This window comes from Trichomycterus rosablanca, chromosome 1 (genome assembly GCF_030014385.1).
Source record: "Trichomycterus rosablanca isolate fTriRos1 chromosome 1, fTriRos1.hap1, whole genome shotgun sequence".
Taxonomy (NCBI): domain Eukaryota; kingdom Metazoa; phylum Chordata; class Actinopteri; order Siluriformes; family Trichomycteridae; genus Trichomycterus; species Trichomycterus rosablanca.
In genome coordinates, this window is record NC_085988.1 from 79,744,070 (window position 1) to 79,764,484 (window position 20,415).

General features: G+C 41.0%; 1 protein-coding gene across 1 annotated transcript in view; it reads right to left on the reverse strand.

Annotated features, from left to right (window-relative positions):
- Window positions 1-20,415, reverse strand: part of LOC134324972 (proton myo-inositol cotransporter-like) — a 112,537-nt gene that overhangs the window by 46,616 nt on the left and 45,506 nt on the right. Inside the window, exon 4 of the mRNA XM_063006943.1 lies at window positions 421-529. Coding sequence (XP_062863013.1) covers window positions 421-529 — 109 coding nt within the window. The remainder of the gene's footprint in view (window positions 1-420; window positions 530-20,415) is intronic.

The following is a 20,415-nucleotide window of genomic DNA, read 5'->3' on the forward strand; positions in this document are numbered from 1 at the left end:
GTCGGACAAGTTGCCAATTCATCACAGGGCAGTAGAAAGACACTGAATTGCCTAAATGAAACCCACATTTCAGCATGCTACCCTGCTGCACCCACTCACCGCTTACAACTTGCCATTCAGTCTTCTTTATTATCCTGTTGACTTTTCATCCATCCATCCATCCATCCATCCATCCATCCATCAATCCATCCATCCATCTAACCATCCATCCATTACTATTGTCTTGCTCAGTATCTTTCCATCCATCCATCCATCCATCCATCAATCCATCAATCCATCCATCAAATTAATCAAATTAGAGTTTTATTTTATTTGTTTTCTGTGCTTATTTATGTTTATATGGATGATGTTTATTTTTGAATGTATCTGACCACATTGTATAAATGAACTACATTGGTAAGAAGGAAGAATGATGCCTACATGACTGTGTTGATACCGGAGAGCTGCTGGAACATGTGAAGTCCACAACCCACAATGAGAGCACGCCGGGCTGGAGGATAAGTCACCATTCTCCACAACACTGGTCCATCTGCAAAACCAATCACACACACAGACCAAGTGAGGACACAGTATCATCAGTACATCAGGAAATGCTCATTACATACGTGTAACCCTAACAAATGTAATTATTGTTTAAAATGAGGAGAGAAGTTTTTGTTTATTGACTTTGTACTTTTATATAGACAAAAACTATGTATTAATAAGCTAAATTTAATAATGTAATAATTAATTAATTATCTGTTTCACACACACTTATGGCAATTTTAAGTCTTGTATAAAGCCTTTCTAGGAGGCAGGTAAAGGATTTTATTTTTATTACTATGGTTTTAGAATGAGATGTAAACAAAAGCATTTTCAGGTTTCTACGTATGCTTTAGCTTTTTACTGTACATAAGAAGAAGACGTTTTAAGTGATCAGGTACTGTTCTTAACTCCCAGCCAGTAAACATGCGTCAGGATGTCTCGACCGCAGTCCTGTTGATTTTGCTGCCTGAGCTTAAACCATTAAACTTCAAAAGCATGGACTGAATAAAAGCATGCGGATAAAAGCTTCTGCTAAATGGCATGAATGTAAATGACTCAACCATTTACTGAATTAACTTGATGGTGGACTTTGTTGATCTTACAGTTTAAACTAAAGCACATACTCGCCTTAGGACATAATTAGATCTCAGAAATGAACAAGCCGCACCGCCTACAGACATAGATCTGAGCAAATGTACAGGTATGTAGATCTTAATCCGCTTAAGCCATTTGGGACTTAGTTGTTAAATAAGTAAGGACAGTTGTAGTCTAGCGGTAATGGTACTGCACTAGTAATTAAAGGGTTGCTGATTAAAGCCCCACCACCGCCAGGTTGCCACTGTTAGGCCCTTGAGCAAGGCCCTTAATCCTTAATTGCTTAGACAGTATACTGTCACAGTACTGTAAGTCGCTTTAGATAAAAGCGTCTGGTAAATGCTGAAAATGTAATTTAAAGCTACTCCACCCAAACTATTGTATTATTTGCTTTTGCATCTACCCTCGATTTTGCATTTACTATCTAATATTATTACTTCTACACATGAAAAGCTGAGCTTTTTTGTTCAAATCAAATCACTTTATTGTCATGTCACATTTACACAGGTGTGAAAGGTGAGTGAAATGCTTAGCTGCTCAGTCCCTCACAGCGGCAGAACACATCAATTACAAAAATATACACATTAACTTACATTAAAACTAGCACCATTTGTTCAATATATACAGGACTCTTTATGTGCAGATGTACAAAAATATGAAAAGTGAATGAATATAAATATATAAAACAAAATTTTATATATTTTTTATATGTTTTGTCACAATGCAGGACAGCAGGATGAACTGTTGTAAATGTTTACTGTCTTTACTTACTCACTCACTTTCTTTTTTTTAATGCATTTTTCTCCCCATTTTTCCTCCCGATTTAGCACAGTCAATTTGTCTTCTGCTGCTGACAGACTCCAGATTTGCATCCAAGGAGAGCACGCTGCTGCCTACGCCTTCTTTACACGTGTACAGCCCTCCTCTTCTCGTCCGTGCTTCCTGGCTTCTGCCAATCAGGGTCCTTACACAGCGTATGAAGACCCACCCACCCATATATAGTCTGAACTCCACCCTGCAGATATGGTGGCCAGTTTGTATCTGCTGCAGGCACTGCCAATTATGCCGTGGCAACACTGAGCCTCGAACTCGGGAGTTCAGAAACTTGGTGCTGATGCGTCAGCGGAATATCCCACTGCGCCACCTGGGCACCATTCTCACTCACTTTCTTACTTGCTTATCCAACTAGGGGCGTCGTTGCTGGAGCATAGCCCAGCTTTTTAATGGGCGCAAGGCACACAGTAACACCCTAGACGAGTCCATCGTAGGGCAGACACACATACACATACACACACACACACACACACACACACACACATCCACCTATAGGACAATTCAGTGTCTCCAATTAACCTGACTGCATGTTTTTGGACTGTGGGAGAAAACCCATGCAGACACAGGGAGAACATGCAAACTCCACACAGAAAGAACCTTGACCGCCCTGCCTGGGGATTGAACCCAGGACCTTCTTGCTGTGAGGCGACAGTGCTACCCACCGAGCCACCATGCTGCCCTTACAGTCTTTATTGTTTATTTAACTACAGATACACTTCTTATAATTCAACTGCTTCTTTATAATACATGGTCAGGAGTGCAAAATAGAAACTGAATATTGTCAATGTTGCTTTAAAAAGTGAGGTGGTTTTAAAGAAAAAGTCTGTAGAAAAGGGTTTATGAACGTTTTGTCCTCTGTAATTAGAGATTTATAAACGTTTTTAGTTCTCAGTGCTTTTCATGCACAAAATTACCCGCTTTAATGTAAGATTTGTGAATGTAGCAATTAAATATGACAAGATTAATAGTTATATTTTATTTAATAACTTTATTTAATTAAATAAAGTTTAATTACTTTAATTATATGAGTTTACTTATATAAAAAACTGTAATTTTACATCTAGCCATGCATGCATCCGTCTTTAGGCTAGAGTCCGAGTCAAGTCACAAATCTTCAGACTTGAGTCCGAGTCGAGTCACAAGTCTTTAGGCTAGAGTCCGAGTCAAGTCACAAGTCTTTAGACTAGAGTCTGAGTCGAGTCACAAGTCTTTAGGCTAGAGTCCGAGTCAAGTCACAAATCTTCAGACTAGAGTCCGAGTCGAGTCACAAGTCTTTAGGCTAGAGTCCGAGTCAAGTCACAAGTCTTTAGACTAGAGTCCGAGTCGAGTCACAAGTCTTTAGACTAGAGTCCGAGTCGAGTCACAAGTCTTTAGGCTAGAGTCCGAGTCAAGTCACAAGTCTTTAGACTAGAGTCCGAGTCGAGTCACAAGTCTTTAGGCTAGAGTCCGAGTCAAGTCACAAGTCTTTAGACTAGAGTCCGAGTCGAGTCACAAGTCTTTAGACTAGAGTCTGAGTCAAGTCACAAGTCTTTAGGCTAGAGTCCGAGTCGAGTCACAAGTCTTTAGACTAGAGTCTGAGTCAAGTCACAAGTCTTTAGGCTAGAGTCCGAGTCGAGTCACAAGTCTTTAGACTAGAGTCTGAGTCAAGTCACAAGTCTTTAGGCTAGAGTCCGAGTCAAGTCACGAGTCTTTAGGCTAGAGTCCGAGTCAAGTCACAAGTCAATATAATCTACACAAAACATATATTGGAATGTAGCGTAGAAATAAACAAATAATACTTTCCTCGTCATTGTGCTAATGAATGTAATTTCCGTAACAAGAAGGTTCCAGTTAAAAGCTTCAACTGATACGTTTTGTTTTCATTGCAAAACAAAAGCACGATAAATCACGGCACAGCGGCCAAAATCCAAAACACAGCAAAAAAATCATAACCACTGCTTACCTTAGCTTATGTTCTTCCAGATGCTATTAAATTTATAAGCGTGTGTCCCATTAGGAATATAATCCGTTATTTTTAAATGTGCTTATAATTAAAAACCTCCAAACTTTTCCCGGTTGTGAAGTAAAACACGAACTCGTTAGAAAGCCAATCAAGCGTTTCATTGACATCATCTGTGTGACGCAAACTGAATAAATGCAAATAACAGCATTTCTTCATTTGACTTCATTTCAGAAGGTCTGATTGGTTCAGAAAGCGGCTCTTTCAACCATTAGCGCCAATTCCATTCACCCCAGTTGTTCCTGTGAAGTGCACTGCAGTCATTTTCGAGTCCGAGTCATTTGAAACGAGTCTGAAGTCACTGTGTGTGCGACTTACGTGTGACTCAGACCTCTAACCTAAAGACTCTGACCTCCTGCCTCACTGTGGACAGCACAGTGGCTTGGTGGGTAGCACCGTCTCACAGTGAGAAGGTCCTGGGTTTGATTCCCAGGTGGAGCGGTCTGTGTGAAGTTTGCATGTTCTCCTCGTGTCTGTGTGGGTTTCTTCCAGGAGCTTCAGTTTCCTCCCACAGTCCAAAGACATGAGAAGTATGTTAGGTGAATTGGAGATACAAAATTGGCCGTGATGTTGTTTGACGCTGAACTTTGAACAGTTTGACTCATCTAATGACTAAAACATCATCTTAAAATCCTAACTAATGAATAAATAACCATACATCTATCAATCGAATAAATATTATGAGTAATGAAAGACAGAGGTTACTACAGGACATTCAGTTCTAGCTCCTTTAACCAGTGGTGGTGCTTGCAAAATGATGTTGTGACAGAAAGCTGCTCAACATCACATGTTCCTTGATGACTGGTGGGTCATAATGCAGACCATAATTTATTCGCATCTAACTTAGGTTCATGTACTGCAGTAAACCAGGTTGCCAGTTTAACGACTCTTAATAAAACACTAACTTCATTCTCTCTGATGGACAATCTGCACTTCCTTTCAGCTGCTCTAACATGTGCATGTCTCTTATCTTAATCCAATCAGTACAGACCACAGGAGCATGCTCAGTACACAAGAACAAGCTGTTGGATGTCCTTGGTCACTGGCCTGAGACTATTATTGACTTTTTTTAAATGCAGGTTGAGTTTAGCTCTCAGCTCTGGTTACTGCATGTGAAATATTTTTTCAGCATTTAGCAGACGCTTTTATCCAAAGCGACTTACACAGTGAGCAGAACACAGTGAGCAATTGAGGGTTAAGGGCCTTGCTCAGGGACCCAACAGTGGCAACTTGGTGGTGGCGGGGCTTGAACCGGCAACCTTCTGATCACTAGTCGTGTACCTTAACCATAGAGCTACTACTGTCCAGTAACAACACTGTTGACAATGGTTCTATTTTTTTTTTACTATTAATTCTTTGATTAATTTAGATAAATTGTAGAATTTCTTAGTATTTGGTATTTTCCCCTTTTCCTGCCAGGACAACATGCACTATGAACTATGCAAAATCTTATAATCCATGTGATCCCAGCATGATCTTGATGATCAAATGATGTTAACAATGTTTGGCTTTCTCCATCTTCAATGGCTATTATACCAACAGTGAAAAACATGAAAATATCATGTCACTTATCATTAGACCAATATTATTGCAGACAGGGAGCTTAAAACCACTTTAGCTAATGCTGGCTGTTGATTATGATGATCTCAGGCTTGTATGTGGCTGCTCTGCCATGTCCATTAATCTCCTAATGCGCACTGACTTTGCTTCAAGTAGAAGATCTGAATTTTATGTGTGACTTATTGAGGACAAATTATTTTACAAGCTTCAGCACTTGGTTGGCTCATTCTGCTGTGGCCTGTTGCTTTCGGTTGCCCATATACAGTGGTACCTTGTAAGTTGACGTCTGCTAAACTCGAAATCTTTGAAACTCGACACACTTCATCGAGAAATTAAACTTGACGTTTCACTTAAACTCGACGTGTGTGCTACTGCTGCTTTGTTCAGTGCTCGGCTTGAGCGGTGCGGTAAAACGTCATCAAAGTGTGAATATGAGACGAATCTGCATTTGTGTGGAATAACCATCAAATTCGCTCTGAAAGCTCCACATGTATCTGTGTTTATGTGGATTTTCCTCACTGTTTCACTTTTAAACTTGTTACAGCTCGAGGTTCTAAGAAATTGTGAAAAGCAGCTTTTCCAAAAAAGTCTAAAATGCTTATTGTTAAAAAAGCTTAACTCTTAAAGCTTAACGACTTACTGTATTAAAAGAAAAACATAGAAACACCAAACCTCTCTTAATTATTACTGCTCATAAGTTCTCTCCACTAATTGTTTTAGTACAATAAGTCATGTTAAGCTTTGTGCACCGCCACACTAGGAAATAATGGCACAGCAGCACAATAGCTATTTTGCCGCTTCTCATGTGAATGAGCCGGTACTGAAATTGTTAAGGAATACGGTACTCCAAGATCAAGCATCTCCACAATTAAGAAGCATAAGGAAACAATAAAGAAGTAAAAGTAAAGAGCAGGTTTTATTGTATTTAACTGTTTTTAATTGTATTTCAGTGTTTTTTAAATTATATTTGTGTTATTTTCAGTGTATAAGTGTCAAAAACAACCCCATTATTTGACATTAATCTAAAATATATGCAGATCAACGGGACCATGGAACATATTAACAGGTTTCCCAGAACCAACTGACGCCAAGTTTCAGGGTACCATTGTATTTTAGGCTGTGTAGTGTGACAGGCAGGTAGATCATTGATGCGATACAGATGAAAAGCTGTTCTTGTATAAACGCCCTGGCACTAATATAATCGGAGTGAAACGAATATGTCATTGATTAAATTATAATATCTCTGTCATGAAACTCCAGTTGGACCGAATTCCTCACCAGATTGCACCGTGATGAGGTTGGCTCGCACCTTTTTTGTGTGAGTTTTGTCTCAGTGGTTCTGGTCTCTGCAGATGTGCAGCAGCAGCTGGATTGTTATGCATGGAGCACCAAAGGTGGTTTGTTGCTAGGATCCTCAAGCGGGGCCCGACCAGACAGATGGACCCAGGAGAGCTATGAGCTATGTTACTATTTTCTACTCTCATATCTCCTGTCAGTCTGTTGTGGCTCCTTATAGATTCGTGCCAGCTGTTGAAAAAATGTCAGGTTTGAATAGTGTCATCTTTTATCTTGCTGGCATATAAATTCTTCAGACAGTATAAACCCCAATCAGGTTCACTTTTATTGAATATTTGTTGCGTGGAATGATTTAGAATTATTAAACAAACATGACATTACATAGAAAGTGAATTTTAATAAAATACAGCACAGTTTTACTAACATATCCCCTTTACATTGGTTCCTGGTGCCACTTAGAAACACTGGTCATGTGTCCATAATTTCTTGAAATATAAATACTTGATTTCATCCATAGTCAAGCAGTCACCTTTAAATTATATATATATATATATATATATATATACAGTATATATCAGTGGCGATTTCTCTAAGACTGCAAGGAAAGCTCAGCTTCCCCTAAAATGTCAAAAATTAAATTATCAAATATGTACAGTTGTGTTAACATTTCATTGACTACAAATGTGTTAGAACACGTTCACCTCGAAGACGAGTTCGTTCAGAATCAGCTACTTATCACAAATCGACTGACTCGAACTTCTCATACATTCCCGTAGCGTCAATGCATTTGCCCGTAGAAGCTGAGCATCTATTCACTTCAGTGGGGCTGCATGGAAGGGTTTTTTTCATTGCTTCGAAACTCGCCGGTCATTGGATAAATGCCATGATTTTGTCCTGCTCCCGGACGCTGAGTGTCTCTAGGGGTGAATGGAGCTGTGGGCGGGTCTGGACGCTGAGCTTCTGCAAGATGATTGGAGGATCAGTTGAAAGGCTGAATCCCGTTTTGATTGACAGCTATTTTGAGATCTACACGTCACTTAATCACTGGGAGCTTCAGTCCCATCGCGGATTTTGCGAGTGAAGTCGAAAGACAAACTGCAACCCATTTCTTCGATAGGATCACAGGCCATTTTCTTGAAAAGGAACGGAGGGCAGAATTTATGTATAAATAAATTGACAAATTTTATGATGTAAGCCGACAATGAGCTTCCCCTCTTTAAAAGACCAGCAGCCGCCACTGATATATACAGTATATACAATATACACTATATTGCCAAAAGTATTCACTCACCCATCCAAATCATTAAATTCAGGTGTTCCAATCACTTCCATGGCCACAGCGTGGTACCGTGATAGGATGCCACCTGTGCAACAAGTCCAGTCGTGAAATTTCCTCCTACTAAATATTCCACAGTCAACCGCAGTGGTATTATAACAAAGTGGAAGCGATTGGGAACGACAGCAACTCAGCCACGAAGTGGTAGGCCACTTAAAATGACAGAGCGGGGTCAGCGGATGCTGAGGAGCATAGTGCGCAGAGGTCACCAGAGAGGCCGAGTCAATTGCTACAGACCTCCAAACTTCATGTGGCCTTCAGATTAGCTCAAGAACAGTGTGTAGAGCTTCATGGAATAGGTTTCCATGGCCGAGAAGCTGCATCCAAGCCTTACATCACCAAGCGCAATGCAAAGCGTCGGATGCTGTGGTGTAAAGCACGCCGCCTCTGGACTGAGCAGTGGAGACGTGTACTCTGGAGTGATGAATCACGCTTCTCCGTCTGGCAATCCGATATACGAGTCTGGGTTTGGCGGTTGCCAGGAGAACGGTACTTGTCTGACTGCATTGTGCCAAGTGTAAAGTTTGGTGGAGGGGGGATTATGGTGTGGGGTTGTTCTTCAGGAGTTAAGCTCGGCCCCTTAGTTCCAGTGAAAGGAACTCTTAATGCTTCAGCATACCAAGAGATTTTGGACAATTTCATGCTCCCAACTTTGTGGGAACAGTTTGGGGATGGCCCCTTCCTGTTCCAACAGGACTGCGCACCAGTGCACAAAGCACAAGGTCCATAAAAACATGGATGAGCGAGTTTGGTGTGGAAGAACTGGCCTCCTGACCTCAACCTGATAGAACACCTTTGTGATGAATTAGAGCGGAGACTGTGAGCCAGGACTTTTCGTCCAAACCCTATAGATTAAGAATGGGATGTCACTCAAGTTCATACTTTTGGCAATATAGTATATACTGTATATTGTCATGAATCAAGCCTTAACGCTCCTGAAGTTTGTTTATGTGCCACGCCTCTCTCTCCAGGAGCACATGTTTGAAGTGTTTGTTTTCAGGGGCAAGTCAACGCCTGTTCACTGTGATTGTGTTTGGTCCACTGCTAATTAGCCACAGCTGCACCTCGTTTGAAACAATAAGCTCATGGCATTTAAGAAGGGAGCTTGGGATAACTCAGTGGAGACTATTTTTGCCTTGACTTGATCTTTGCTAGTGATTTTGGTTTGTCTGTTAGTATAGTATAGGGCCAGTGATAGCTCAGTGGTTAAGGTACTGGACTAGTAAACAGAAGGTTGCCGGTTCAAGCCCCGCCACCACTAAGTTGCCACTGTTGGGTCCCTGAGCAAGGCCCTTAACCCTCAATTGCTCATTGTGTTCCGCTCACTGTGTAAGTCGCTTTGGTTAAAAGCGTCTGCTAAATGCTGAAAATGTAAATGTAAATATATGAACATTTCCAAGACGCTGAACTTTCCTAGAGACACTATTGGTACTTTTGTCTAAAGGTTCTAAACTTATGGCGCAGCAGAATACCTGCCTGGCTGTAAAAGAAACCCCGAAAATGTATCCTTAGCAGTCTTACCAGGACAAAAAGATAAAACCTCTATGCTACTTTACTACTGCAAAAGACTTAATTGGACTTTCCAGCAAGACAATAATCCCAAGCACACTCACAAGTCAACCAAAGCTTGGTTAAGACATCAGTCCTGTAATATCTTGGAGTGACCTCCTCATCTTCAGATTTAAATCCCATAGAAAATCTCTGGTGGGATTTTAATTAAGCAGTTGCAGTGTGAAACCCAACAAACCTCAACAAGCTGGAAGCTTTTGTATGAAAACAGTGGGTGAAGAATCCATAAGAGAGGTGTGAGAAGCTTGTTAGCACTTAGTGAAATCACTTATTATAGGATATCAAGGCAAAAGGATGTTCCACCAAAGACTAAGACTTGGGGGGTGAATGATAGTGCACATGGATATTTACATTTGCAGCATTTAGCAGACGCTTTAATCCAAAACAAGTTTATGACTGAGACCAGTCTCAGCAATTGAGGGTTAGGGGTCTTGCTCAGGGGTCCAACAGTGACAACTTGTGTTGGAGGGTGGAGGGTGTTTAATAGGCAACCTTCAATGATTAGACCTTAACCACTGAGCTCCCAAGGCTGTATTTGTTGAGAGAACTAGATGTTTTTCATTTAGTCATTCATTAATTCATTCATGTTTTACCACTACTTTATCCTGTTCAGGGTCATGATGGGTCAGATTGAATGGGAGAAAGGGGAAACACCCCGGACAAGTCACCAGTCCACACACACACACACACACACACACACACACACACAATGCTACACATCAAGCCAGTTTGCCAGATGTTTTTTTTTTTTTTTTTTAATATTTTGTTTATGCACTTTTTCTTTTTTTTCTCCCGACTTTTTAGTGCATCCAATAGCCCGATTGTATTACGCTTCCTCGCCACTGATGCCGATCTCTGCCCTGATTGAGGAGAACAAGACACATGCCCCCTCCAACACGTGTGCAGTAGCTGACTGCATCTTTTCACCTGAACTGGGCAAGTTCATATGCGGATCAACTTTGTGCACGAAGAGCCACACCCTGATCAACACATTCTTTTCCCATCTCTGTGCAGACGCCATCAACCAGCCAGCAGAGGTCGCAATTGCATCAGTTATGAGAGAGTCCCTATCCGGCTTCCCCAACCTGTATGAACAACAGCCAATCATTGTTAATGTAGTCGCCCAGCCCAGCCCAGCCTTTTGGCAGAGCTGAGTTTCGAACCGATGAGTCTGAATTGTAATTAGGGGTGCCGGGGTCTAAAACTCTCTGTAAAACTGATATTTTACTCAACTCGCATTTTACATTTTTAACTACATTTTCTGTTGTTTTACCCCAAGGTGGTTCTGATGAAAACCTGTTTATCTGCCCGAGGTTAAGGAATTAAGTCGAGACTACCGTGCCAACAATCCTGCTCCTGCCGGATGTGACGGGACCTGGCGTGTTTGCACCAAGAATATCAAGAACTCACTACAGACTTTATTACAGACTGGATTGAATAATAACTCTATTATTATTTATTTATTTATTGCTAGTTATAACTTTTAGTTCATTTTAATTCTGTGTTGGTATGATTTGTGTAAATCCTATTTATTTAAATTATCCTCCAGGCCACCCAAGAAGGATGGAGGTCCCTGCTGAGTCTGGTTCCTCTCAAGGTTTCTTCCTGTAATTTTAAGGGAGTTTTTCCTTGCCACTGTCGCCCTCGTTTTGCTCAACAGGGGTTTTTGTATCTGTTGGTCCTGGATTTTGTAAAGTTGTTTTGAGTAAAAAGCGCTATGTAAATAAATTTGACTTGACTTGACTTGAAATGTCAGCTCTGGTGTGCTAGTGTGTTTTACCACTGCGCCACCTGAGCGGCTTGATGTTTTTTATTTTAACCATAAAATGATGTCGACTTATGTTCTCATAATTGCTTTTATGTATCAATAAATATTCTTTCTCTCTGTATATTTTCATTTAATTTTATACTCATCACCATGGTACCTTTTAAGGTGAGAGAGGTTCAATATTTCTGATTATAAGATCAAGTAACAAACATGTTAGTGGTTTAGTTTGACTTTCTGTAGGTGGAAATAGCTTCGCAGTCCATTAACCGCCTGGAGTGGGATGTTGTTTGAGGTTTGTTTACACCTCAGTTTCATAGCTGTGTGAGTTCATTTACAATAAATAATGTAGGCTTATGATTAGTGATTTAGATTTACATGTGTAATTGTTTTCAAAGCTAAGAAACACACACACACACACACCATGAAGACCGGATTCATGCCAGTTTCATTATTTACGAGGGACGTCATACATTACAGAACAGGCAGGGGTACTGAGGAGCAGAGATAGCTGACTGCTACTGAAGCAATGAGATAAAGCATATTGTGATGTGATGGTGCTCAGTGCCAGGCAGGGAAACACTTCAAATGGCCAAAATGAGAAAATAAGATTAAGGGCTGGTGCTGAAAGCCAGAGGAGCGCCTTCATAAAAGGACAGATGTGATGAAAGACCAAAGAGGATAGAGGCACAAAATGTATAAGGGGGTAACATGAGAATCAGACAGGATGTCATTTGTCTGGGTGGTCGACTGTAACCTTAGAACCACCAAAAACAAGATCTGTCATGAATTTTAAATCAATTTAATTTTGGAAATCCCCAAATTTTGTTGAACTAAAATTGGAAAAACATGCCAAGAAATAACAAAGCCCCTGCTCTAAAATTCAACACCTTAAAGCTCAACTGATCCGAGTTGCTCGTTACATAAACAAAACCTTCTGCATTTTACCAATTTTCTCCCAATTTAGCGTAGTCAATTCACCTTCCACTGCTGAAGACTCCAGTCGTGTCTAAGGAGGGTATATTTGCCTGCCTCACGCCCCCTCCGACGTGTGTGCAGTACACGACCCCTTCTTATTCATCCACACGTTCAGTGAATTTGCTCATGAGGCCAGTATTCGTGTTCCGAGAGCCACACACTGATCTCTGCGCTCCTCCACTTCTTGTACAGGCGCCTCCGGCTACTAACCAAGGTCCCTACACAGTGTCGAAGACCCCGCCCACATTAGTCTGGTCTTTAACCCTCCCGGCAGATTTAAACGGCCAATTTTGTCTGCTCCAGGCACTGCCAATTATGCCCGCTAGAGGGCGCCCAACCGACTGGTAGCAGAGCTAAGGTTCAAACTGGTGTGCTAGCGGAATATCCCGCTGCGTCACCCGGGCACCCAAACAAAACCTTCTGAAGGAGAATTCTCAGCAGTCATTAAAACAATGATTGAGTTATTTCAGCACAAGAGCAATATAGGTTTAGAGAAGAAAAGGTAATGCATTTAAAACCAACAACACCGTACCTACTGTGAAGCGTCAAGCATGGTAAATCAATAAAATGTAAACAGAGATTTATCTAAGGAACTGAAGGTCATGTGTATACAGAATAGCTAATTGCCCTTGCCCACTACACAGAGAGATTTCCCATTTTTTTTTTGCATTTTCCCAATTTTCCTCCCAATCTAGTCATATCCAATTACCCGCTTGCATTATGCTTCCTCTCAGCTGATGTTGATCTCCACCCTGGTTGAGGAGAGCTGTGACTAACACACGCCCCTCCCGACACATGTGCAGTCTGCATCTTTTCACCTGCACTGGGGGGTGGGGTGGGGGTGTGATATGCAGATCAGCTTTGTGTACGGAGAAACACACCCTGATTACACTATCCCATCAATCACCCAGCAATTATAGCAGTAATTGCATCAGTTATGAGGTCCTGTCCGGCACCCCCCTTGAACAACAGGCAATCGTTGTTCATGTAGCCGCCAGCCCAGCCGGATGGCAGAGCTAAGTTTCGAACAAATGAGTTGGAAATGTCAGCTCTGGTTTGCTAGCATGTTTTACCGCTGCGCCACCTGATTTACCAGATTTTTTCCCAGTATTTCTTTCTTTTCCATTTCAGGACTTTTTTTTGTCTCCTTCGCTTCAGTTGTGCTTAATTGGGATCTGTTGCTTTGCAACAGTGTCTATTGTTGAATAATCAACACAAATATAGTTAATTCGGTGCCCAGGTGGCGCAGCGGGATATTCAGCTTGCACACCAGCACCGAGTTTCTGAACTCCTCTGTTCGAAACTCAGTGCTGCTTCCGGTCAGCTGGGCTCCATCTAGCCGGCATAATTGGCAGTGCCTGCAGCAGATACTAATTGACCACCGTATCTGCAGGGTGAGGGCCGGACTATGTGTGGGTGGGTATATATAGTTAATTCTGTTAAACTGATAGTAATATCTAACCAGAATTTTAGTAATAAAATTTTTTTTTAAACATCCTCAGTAGTAGTTTTCTGATATTTCATTTACACATTTTTACTACAAATAAAATCAACAACACAAAATCCTCAGCATGTCTTTCCTTCCAAAGCACCTGAGGTTTTAAGTTTCTAGGTTAAGCCGGAGCTTTTTAATCATGCCACAGAGTCGGTGATTATTTGCAGTTCTGAAGAGGTTTGGCTGATGAGCAGTCGCTCGGATCGTGCTGCTTTACTTTGACACATGATATTAAAAAAGCTGCAGGGCAGATTCACAACTCTCATATTTCCAGCTGCTACTCTGAGCTTGACTGAATTTGATTGAAAGATACAGACAAACATTTTTATTTTTATTTCAAGTGGAAAAGAACCCACTGTTTCTTCTATTCTGCTTCTATCTATACAGACACAGAAGAGCTACCGGCTGCAGCCACAATCACAACCGAGTAATTAAAAGGCCATGGCATGATGTTAAATGACATTATAGGACTTAATACACCATTAAATTGATAATATCAATGTTTTATGTGTATGCATTTACACTATATGACCAAAAGTATGAGTACACTGGGCCAAGAGCTTTTTAGCATAGAGTTGGAGTGTGTTTGTGAAAATTTGTGGCCAATTACTTGAATAAGCATTTAGAGGTCAGACACTGGTTTTGGACAAGAAGGCCTGGCTTACAATCAATGTTCCAGTTTATTTTGGTGTTCATTAGGATTGTTGAGACTTCAAATCCCAGCTGTCATGCTGCCCTTGAGTAAGGCCCTTAACCCTCTCTGCTCCACGGGCGCCGTACAATTGCTGACCCTGTGCGCTGACCCCAGCCTCCAAACAAGCTGGGCTATGTTAAGAAATAATTTTGTTTTACTCAAAATTTGTATATGTGTAAATTACAGATAAAGTAGGGCTGGCCGGTATATCGCAAAAATATCGATATATTCGATACTACTTATTACACGATGTTGAAAATGACCATATTTGATATATCGAGTATGCGTAGAATACACAGATTACCATTGGAGAACATTTAAAACAGAGCACGAAAGCACTGCGCATAATGCTTTCCGTATGAGAGGGTGGGCGCATGCACGCACACACATGCAAACTGAATCACTGAGTCAACGAGTCAGAAACGACTCTTTTCAAACGAATTGTTCATTGGAATCGAATCAGGGAGCTGTGCTCTTATCTATGGTAAAGATTCATTCGTTTTGCTCACTCTGTTTTAGTTCATTTGTTGAAGAGATTCAGATGTATTAACCAATCAGAGCTTTTGAATTCAGATTTTGGGTGGAATTTCTCTCATTGGTTGTTGTATAAGTGACAGCTTAGTGAACAAATTACTAGTTTCAGCTTTTTTACCGTGAAAGCCGAGAGAATAAAAGATCTAAAACGGTTTTCATTAGTTAGGAGAATAAACACAGTTAAATATGGGTTCATATATTCTGGAAATATTCTGGAAACATACAAGATGGCCTCCAAGAAGGAAAAAAGTGGATTCTATCCCTAATGAATCAACACACGGATATAGGATATATGTTCTCAATTTAAAGAAGAGAAGCTCAGGTAAGCAGCAGTTATGATTTTATGCTGCTGTGTGGTTGATCTGGGTCGCGGTGCTGCTGTGTACTGTGAGCTTTCATTTTGCAATGATAGACCTGCCATTGTACTTTAAGTTTACATTATATCGTATCGTATCGTATCGTATATCGCCACTTCTCAAAAGCATATCAAAATGAGTCTTTGAGTCATATTGCACAGCCCTAAAATAAAGGCTTTCTATTCTATACATTTACGTCTTATCATAACCCCAATTAAACACCTTTGGGTAAATTAGAATGTCAGTCAGGAGGCTTCTTGTCCAAAATCAGTGCCTGACCACATACATGTTCCTACAGACACACTCAAGCCTCCCCAAAAAAGTTTAAGCTGTTATAGATGCACATGTGGAGGCTAACTCTATTTAAATATATGTTTTTGGATTCAGATGTCTAACAAGCTGGTCAGGTGTTCACATAATTTTGGCTATATAGTGTACAGTATGTTGTTAAGTCAGACATCAGACTCATTAAATCAATAGTTGGTAGCAGTGTCACCTCACAGCAATAAGGTCCAGGGTTTGATTCCTTAGGTAAAGCGTTCCAGGTTCTTTCTGTGTGCAGTTTGCATGTTCTCCTTGTGTCTGTGTGGGTCTCCTCCGGGAGCTCTGGTTTTCCTCCCACAGTCCAAAAACATGCAGTCAGGTTAATTGGAGACACTGAATTGCCCTATGGGTGAATGGGTGAATGGGTGTGTGTGTGTGTGTGTCTGCCCTGCGATAGACTGGTGCCCTGTCCAATATGTTGCTGTGTACTTTGCACCCATTAAAAAGCTGGGATAGGCTCCAGCACCCCCTGCGACCCTAATTGGATAAACGGTTAAGAAAGTGAGTGAGTGAGTGAGTGAGTGTATGTTGTTAAGTAGGACATTAATAGTGGGTAGCACTGTTGCCTCACAGCCATAAGGTCCAGGGTTTGATTCCTTAGGTAAAGCGTTCCAGGTTCTTTCTGTGTGCATGTTCTCCTCGTGTCTGTGTGGGTTTCCTCCGGGAGCTCTGGTTTCCTCCCACAGTCCAAAGACGTGAAAGTGAGGTGGAATGAAGATACAAAATTGTCCGTAATGTTGAACTGATGAATCATGTGTAACCTGTATCAACCCGTCCTGTCATGACACGTAACCAAAGTGTAAAACATCACACTAAAATTCTAATAAACAAACAATTCAATTGGGACAGTAGTAAAAACAGCTTTATACAACATCTTGTTTAACTTTGGCTGCTAATTACAACAGACACGAGACAGTAGCTGCATCTGAAATCGCATACTTCCATACTCAATAGTACGCGAAAGCAGTATGTGAGAGCGGTAAGTATGTCCGAATACATAGTATACATAAAAAGGTCCGCGAGAAGTACCCGGACGACCTACTTCTTGGGCAGCCATGTTTGAGTATGCAAACGATGCACACTTTCGGTCCGCTAATGTATCCCATAATTCAACAGGTGCTGCGTAGGCGTTCGAAGCGGAAGAAGAAACAAGAAATACGGAGAGTCCTCTGTTTACAAGTGTAAGTAAGATAAACAAAATAAAAATCGTATTATTGCATACAACCCTAAATAATGTTAAAATTAACGCTAAAAGACGATAAATATCCAAAATTTTGGCGAGCGGGGCTTGAAATGAGCTCGTGGTCTGTAACTATGGTGATATTACATCATCACGTCCTCACGTCATCACTTGACGTTGGTAAGATGGCGGACGTAGTACGTAGGGGTGTTGCGTGCATGCTGCACACTTCTGTACTGAAAGCGCGTACTTCTTTACCGGCAGAGCGGTGCGTACTTCCTCGAATCTAGTACCTCTGTAAGTACATTCAGTACATAAAAAAACAAAGCAGATCAGAGAGAAATATTGTGGTTACTCCCACTGTTTTCAGTATATGAAATCACATCCTTCACAGAAGATTAAATAATAATCGGCTCACAGTCTGTGAGAAGGATAATAGTCACGTTCGACTTTTTCTGAAGGTTTTTTGTTCTGTTGTCATTGGAAACTACTGAAGTAAAAGCTGTTGTGTAAATTGCCAGAAGGCCACAGAAGAGTAATGAGTCAGAAACAAAACGATTACATGATGATTCATCTGAACCGTTATGTCACATTAATGCCTGTATCATTTTTACACTGTCTGTATCATACTGTACTAGAGTAATATATAACACTGTACACGTCTTTATTTTTGCCGGTATACTGGCACCGCTGGTAGAGTTGGTGCCCACACCAACTTGAATAGAGATACAGTGGTACCTTGTAACTCGACATCCCCTAAACTCAAAATCTTTGAAACTCAACGCCCTTCGTGGAGAAATTTGTACCTTTAAACTAAACTTTTCCTTAATTTTAATGTGTTTAGCCTCCCCCCCCTTTTTCTCCCCCTTTAGCACATCCAATTGTTCAATTTGCATCGTGCTTCCTCTCTGTCTATGCCGAACCCTGTCCTGACCGAGGAGATCGAAGCTAACCCATATCCTCTCCGAAACATGAGCAGCAGCCGGATGCATTTTTGCCATCCTCATCTCCTGTGCAGGCGCCTCTAATCAGTCGGCAGAGGTCGTAATCGCATTCTGACAGAGAGAGACCCACATCCGGTTCTTTGTCCCGCCCCCCAACTGAGCAACTGGCCAATCATTGCCCATACAGCCACTCAGCTTCGAACCGGTGAAGCAGAGCTGGATTCGATACTACGTACTCAGAATCCAGCCCTGGTTTGCAGCATGTCTTTTTACCGCTGCGCCACCTGAGCGGCTTAGCCGTTTTAAAATAAAAATTATTTTTTAATTTCAAATTAACAATGAACAGCCGCTTTGTTCGGCTCTTGGCTTGAGCGGTGCTGTAAAACGTCATCAGAGTGTGAATATGAGACGAATCTGCATTATAGCTCAGGGTTCTGAGAAACTGTGAGAATCACCTTTTCTGAGTTTAAAACGTATCGTAACAAAAAAAGCTTAACTTGAATTAATGTACTAAAAGAACGACACAGGAACACTAAACTTTTCTTAATTATTACTGTTCATATGTTCTCTCCACTAATGAAATTCCTCGCTTGTTTTAGTACAATAAGTATATAAAACACTCAAATATAATTGAAAAACTGTTCAAAATCAATAGAAAATACAATAAAACCTGCACTTTAACTGTACTTCTTTATTGTCTCATTGTGCTTCTTAATCATTCTTAATCATTCTTAAGAAGTAAAGGTAAAGTGCAGCTTTTATTGTATTTTTTATTAATTTTTGTTTTTATATTATATTTCAGTGTTTTTATATTATATTTGTGTTATTTTCAGTGTATAAGTGTCATAAACAACCCCATTTATTTTACATTAGTCTAAAATATATGCAGATCCACGGGACCATGGAACACATTAACAGGTTTTCCATACGACACTCAACAGCTTTAAAACTCGAATCCCAGAACCAACTGACGTTGAGTTTTAAGCTAACACTGTACTTCAGTTTCCTCCCACAGTCTTAATTCATGCAGAAGGTAAATTGCTTTCTCTAAATTGCTCCTAGGTGTACAGTTGGTATGAGCATAAATAGATGTTTCCCCGAGATTAATTGACGCTGTGTCCAGGCCATATTACAGACCATATTGCCGCCAGTGTTTCCAAATGATACCGGTCCCAAAGGAAGCCTGACCAGGATGAGGTCAGTGAAAATAAAACAATAAATGATACAATGAAGTAATTAACATTTATCAATATTAATCATTTCCACAGAACTGAGATTAAACTGTGAGAAAAGCTGGTGGTCAGGAGCCTATAGTGGTGTGTAAAAGACAGGGGGAAGATTATTTATATTATATACACTTCATGGCCAAACGTATTTAGACATCTATCCATAAGCTTGTTGAGCACCCCATTCCAAAAACAAATGCTACTGAAATAGAGTGATGTTTGTGGGAATTTGTGCCCATTCAGTCAAAAGAGTATTTGTATTGCTGGGCACTGATGTTGGTCAAGAAAGCCTCCCTTGATGTTTCAGTTCATTCCAGAGCTGTTCAGTGGGGCTGAGGTCAGGGCTCTGTGCAGGACGTGCAGGGCTCTGTTTATAGAGCTTGCTTTGTGCACATGGGCACAGTCATGCTGGAACAGGAAAGGGCCTTCCCTACACTATTGCTTTAAAGCAAAGTTGGACACATACAACCTCCTTTATATAACTGATTTATTACACCTGTTAGTAATTGTGAAATGAATGAAAAAATTAGAAGTCTTAATACTTTTGTCCATATGAGGCCAAAGCCCTGCAGATTGGTGACCAGAGTCCAGAGTATTCTTGCTTTGCTCCCAGTTATTCCAGGTGGAACTGGACCCAGACCAGAATAGCAATTGATAAAAAAAAAAAATGAAATATGTAAATATTCAAAATATGTATTGTCCAAGGCGGCATGGTGGCTCGATGGGTAGCACTGTTGCCTCACAGCAAGAAGGTCCTGGGTTCGATCCCAAGGCAGGGCAGTCCGGGTCCTTTCTGTCTGGGGTTTGCATGTTCTCCCCGTGTTTGCGTGGGTTTACTCCAGGAGCTCCGATTTCCTCCCACAGTCCAAAGACATGCAGTCAGGTTAATTGGAGACACTGAATTGCACTATGAGTGAATGGGTGTGTGTGTGTGTGTGTGTGTGTGTCTGCCCTGCGATGGATTGGCGCACCGTCCAGTGTGTTACTGGGTGCCTTGCGCCCCTTGAAAAGCTAAGATGGGCTTCAGCTTCGATGGGCTACCAGATTCGCTGGTAAATCCTTCCGGATGGCTTTTGGGTGATTGAAAACCCATAAGATGTAATAACGGAGACCTGTAATACCACTGCTTCCAGATGGAGTGGGAATGTGTGTGTGTGTGCAGTTGCGCTTTTAAACTTGATGAGGGATTTAAAAACTTGTTTATTT